General features: G+C 29.7%; 1 protein-coding gene across 1 annotated transcript; it reads left to right on the top strand.

Moving 5' to 3' along the window:
* Positions 1-2,959: 2,959 nt before the first annotated feature.
* LOC114186003 (remorin-like) lies at positions 2,960-4,839 on the top strand. The gene is made up of 5 exons (XM_028073994.1): positions 2,960-3,212; positions 3,467-3,514; positions 3,826-3,913; positions 4,064-4,145; positions 4,426-4,839. Exons 1-5 carry the CDS (start codon positions 3,035-3,037, stop codon positions 4,618-4,620), a joined length of 591 nt encoding a protein of 196 aa, XP_027929795.1. The 5' UTR covers positions 2,960-3,034; the 3' UTR covers positions 4,621-4,839.
* The last annotated feature ends 441 nt before the right edge of the window (positions 4,840-5,280 follow it).

Below are 5,280 nucleotides of genomic sequence, written 5' to 3'. Positions count from 1 at the left end.
TAAGCGTGTCCCGTTAAGATGAACGGCGGTACGAGAAGGGGTACTCGTGGTTGGGAATGCTTCCGCTGGAGGGGGAGTGTACCAATGTGATTGAAGGGACTCATCCTTGAGGGGGAGATTGTTAGGAATCCAAGTGTGAGTCTAAGTCCCACATTGACCATAATTGAGAAAGTAGAGCACCATATAAGAATCAAGGCTCATAAACCCATTGCCTTAAGGTTTTGGGTTGAGAGTGGTGTCGGTATCTTATGTGTTGTGAAAATTCACTCACTTTTAGAGCAATATAATAAGAATTAAAAAAATATTGTATATTATGATTTGTAATTAAATTTAATAAAAATAGTAACACTCAAAAATATTTAAATGGCATAGTTACCTTAAACATGAATAGAGAAGCAAAGAAAGAAGAAAACCATTTTTTTTAATTTCCTTAGCTTCTTTAATCGATGTTTCCTTTTCCTTTCTTAGTCAAAAACTGGAAAGCGAGGACAAAAATAGATTCTTTGATTAAAAAAGATAAAAAATAAAAATAAAGTTTAACAATAATTTGATTGATGTGATATTTTTATGATAAATAATATATTTAAAATATAAATTAAATATTTATAAAATTATGAAATTATGAAATTATGAAAAAAGAAATTAAAATCAATAAATTAAAAATAAATTATTGCATAAAATAATAATGCTAAAATTTGTTTGTTTATTTTAATGTTATTTTGATGACTTTAGATGTTTGAATTTGAAATACACGTTGTATACAATAATTTGGCTCAAGATCCATATTCCATTTTGTTAGATCCTATTTTTCAAAGAGAACTTATATGTTGTTTTTTATGATGTTCATGTGAAAATGATAGCTTAGGATAGTTGAAATTCAAACATGACATAGATGTGTGTATGAATTTGATGTGAGTCAAGCTAAATGTGTTAAATCATTCATGTTTAATTGATTAGAATGTTAATATAATCTATTAGGCCATGTTTGGTGTGTGTGTGTGTGATGTTTAAATTTGTTGTCTTGTCGTGCTAGCTGATTAGAATATTAATTTAGTCAACTAGATTAAGTCTGGACTATGGTCTTTAGCATTGTGAACAAAGTAATCAATCAGGTAGATAACCTAGTCAATTAAATACACCAGTAATTGTCCCTGTTTTTAAAAACCAGATCAATGCATCTGTTGGGTGACATTTTTGAAGCACAAGATTTGAGAAAAAAAAATTGTTGAAGGATTCTTGGAGAATTTTGCGATTGTTCTTCATTGTTCATCAAAGTTATTCATCAAGAATTCAAGAAAAGTGTGTGATTGTGATACCAAGCTTTACATTGATTAAGGTGTTATTGTTCCATCACAAGTTCATCTTCAACATATCACTATTATTGTTGTTTACTGTATTTTCTGGTTTCTTGGTCTTGAAATTGTGTGTTTCTATCACTATGATTGTGATAGGTGTTAGTAATTGCATGTAGCATTACTACTTTGCATTTCTTGAATGATTATTTCAAGTGTATCTAGAGTGTAGGAAGTACATAGGTGGATTTTGTATTGTCCTAACTCTTCATCTTTAAATGGAATGTTTGACGTTGATAGTTAAAGACTGGATGTAGATTCGATTAAATCGAACCAGTATAAAACTTTGTGTTTCTTGTGCTGTCTTTTCTTTATCTTTTACATTTTGTTTAATATAAAGGTTAAACAATATGCATTCTTAAACACATATTGTAAATTGGTTAAAGACCTCTTTAAAACTGGTTTTAGAGTAAAATGAAAAATAAAAGATTTGCGAAACCAATTCACTCCCTCTTGGTTGTAAAATATTGGTGTATCAAATCTATCACATTTTATCATCAAGTGATAAAACTAAAATAAAGTGTGAAAAATATAATACATGCTTATTATCAACCTATAATTAGGTTAAATGTGTTTTTTTATTTTTAAATTATTATAAAATAATTGTATTTTTTTAAACTAAATTATAAAGTACTTTGTGTTTATATTTATCAAAAGTCATATAAAATATTATTTCTATTAGGGTTAAATATAATTTTAATTTTGAATTTGAATATTAAATAAAAAATAGTTATTATCTCAACCTTCAATGCAAGTAAATATTTTACATTATAATTAATTATGTTATGGAATTAAATATTTAAAATATCATTCTTAACAATACAATACGTAGAATTTATAGTAAAACTTTATTTATCACATGAAAAACATTATTTGTTATAAGCAACGATATTTTACAAAACTTTCATAAAATAAATAGATTAAATATTTTATAATTTAATTTATAGACAAATAAAATTCTTTATTTTATATATATATATATATATGTATTAATTTTAATATTTTTCGATAAATTTAATTTGATTACATAGAAAACTTCATTCGTTAATTGGTTAACCATAAACATGAATAATACTTAAGTCAAGTAGAATGATGAATATAAATAAAATCTCATGTTGATATTCTCTTTTTTCAAATTAGTAAGACAATTTTATGTTCTATTTTAAAATTTAGGACACTATAATTTCTTATTCAATGTAATGTAAGTCTTATATATTCAATGAATAATATTATAGATCAACCATAAGTTTGCTCCTCTTTGTTCTTATTCTTATCTTTAAACTTAACACACTTTCTTTCTTATACTTTTAATCATTTTCTTCAATTAATTTCATCTATCAATTTTCTTCACTTCTACAATTAACCTATCAAGGTCAAAGTGAGTTTAATTCTCCCAACAATGTCATCTAAAAAAAGGTATAACCATAAATAAAATGCATGAGAAATTTTGGTGTCTTTCAGGGTTTAGACTATTTTTGTTTTCTAATATTTTGTACTCACTCATTTCTAAGGTTAAAATTAGTTAAACCGTTGAAAACAATGTGTTATTGGAGGCTTCACCTTGTTTCGAGGAACTTTTGTAAACTATAAATACTAAGGCTTCCTCTGTTTTTTCTGCACTCACTTTTTTTTTCTGCACTCATTTCTTTTCTGCACTCTGTTTCTCAATCCAAGCAAGGGCAATGGAACAGCCTCAATCAAAGCCCGAAACTATCCCTGCTTCGGCTCTGGTTGTGGCTGAGGTGGCTCCGGTTGTGGATGAGGTGGCTCCGGTTGTGGATGAAGTGCCCTCAGACGATGCCGTTGCAAAGGAAGCTTCTGGAGCAGAGGAGTCCAATGATGTCCTTGTTAAACCTGAGAGTGAGTTTTGCATTGCACGTGTTGGTGTTCATGTTTTCATTCTCTGATGATGACCACTTTCATGGGACAAAATTCGTGGGTTTTTGTCAAGTGATTGTTTGATAACCTTTTCCAATGATTTGTTTTCAATTTTGGTGATTTCTCTGTGTTTTATCTGTGATCATGATTCTGATCATTCTCTTGATGATATTTCTTCAATTAGTCATATCTTCTTAATGGGATTTCATAGATATTTCATTTTCTTGATTCGACAGACACAGTAGTTGCAAACAAACCAAGCTGGAGAAGGTCTCTCGACAGAGGTTAGTGTTAACTCTTCTCATTTAAATTTAGAATTTAACGTTGGATATTCAACCTTAACTACATATATATAACTAACTTATAATATATAATTAGAAGTAAATCTCACTTTACATGTTAATTCTACGAAAATGAATTTAGTTTGGAGTACAAGATAGAAGGTACTAGTAAGAACAGAAACTTACACAACCTAATTAAAGATCTTTAGCTGACATTAATGTCTCTTCCTTGGTAACATGAATATGTGTTAGTAATCACTTTTTTCTGAATGGCGTTCATTGATTTCTAAGCTATTCACTTATGTTATAAACAGATATCGCTCAGGCAGAAGTAGTGAGAGATAAAAAGTTGTCCTATGTGAAGGCATGGGAAGATAGTGAAAAGACCAAAACAGATAATAGGTAATACTTTTATGCACTTTAACTGTTTATGTATATGCCTAACACACACTCATGCGTTTCAAAGTCTGTAGGATATATAAATTTGTGAACCCTTTTGTATATTACAAATTTCCAATACAAAATCACCTAAATCATTTGATCTGTTAACAGAGCTGAAAAATATCTCTCAGCAATTGCCGCTTGGGAAAACAAAAAGAAGGCAGCTCTTGAAGCTGAGTTGAAAAAAATAGAGGTAATACTTGATTTACCTGTTCACTATCTATTTTAACATGATGCATTTCTTGTATATACATGCTATGTAGCAACACCGGACTGAAGAAAGAGTTCCTTTCTTTACATCAAACAATCTAATAAACTTGATATGTTAGGGAAGATGCAAGGTCTATGTTAGTCTGTAATATAGTATACAAGTGGATGCAAATATAATCAACTGTGGTTGTGCTTGTGAACAACATAGAAGTATTGTGGTTGTGCTGAATAATATAGCTTTGAAGAACTTGGTATGTGAGCAGGAACAACTGGAGAAAAAGAAAGCAGAGCAAAGTGAAAAGATGAAAAACAAGATGGCTTTACTTCACAGGGCAGCAGAGGAGAAGAGGGCAGTAATTGAAGCCAGGCGTGGAGAAGACATTCTTAAGACAGAGGAAATGGCTGCAAGATACCGTGCAACAGGAACAACTCCAAAGAAGACCATGGGCTGCTTTTAATTTATCTTTTTGCCTTTTGGTCTGATGAGATTTGTTATAGTTTCACCTCTCTTTGTTCTCAATGATTGTTCCAAAGAGAAAAAGAAAAACAAAGTTTTGTAAATGCCTCTTGTTTTTTTCATCTTGCTTGGGGTGAAATGTTCAATGTAATGCTCTTTTTCTCTTGAGAGAACTTCTCTACTTATCAAGTAATTCAGTTTCTCTGTTCATTCTTTTCTATCACCATTTCCCATTGGATCATCACAGTTAGTCTAGAATTTAAAAGCAAAGTACACAGAAATTTTTTTCTCTCATCCTTAAAAAAACAAGAGTTAAATTTTGTTGGGGAATTATGGCATATGACATCAGGTAACTGCATCTCTTCTCCTATTCTCCTTCATTCCTCTTTCAATTAATAATGGACTCAGTAAAAATTTTAGGCAACAAAAAAACAACCATAGACCAATAATAGAACACACAACACAAAAAACAAAAAAGAAATAGAATCCATCAACATAAATCTCAACAAAAAAACCTTGTTCATTTTTCATCAATTTCCAATTGTCCTTTCTAGAAAGAGTGACTCATTACCCACTTCAAAAGAAACCTGTTTATTGAATAAATTACTTATAATTAAAAGGTATTAGACATCTTCTATTTTTTTGATAAAGTTGAAAAAAA

This window comes from Vigna unguiculata, chromosome 5 (genome assembly GCF_004118075.2).
Source record: "Vigna unguiculata cultivar IT97K-499-35 chromosome 5, ASM411807v1, whole genome shotgun sequence".
Lineage (NCBI taxonomy): Eukaryota > Viridiplantae > Streptophyta > Magnoliopsida > Fabales > Fabaceae > Vigna > Vigna unguiculata.
This window is presented reverse-complemented; position numbering and strand designations above follow the sequence as displayed.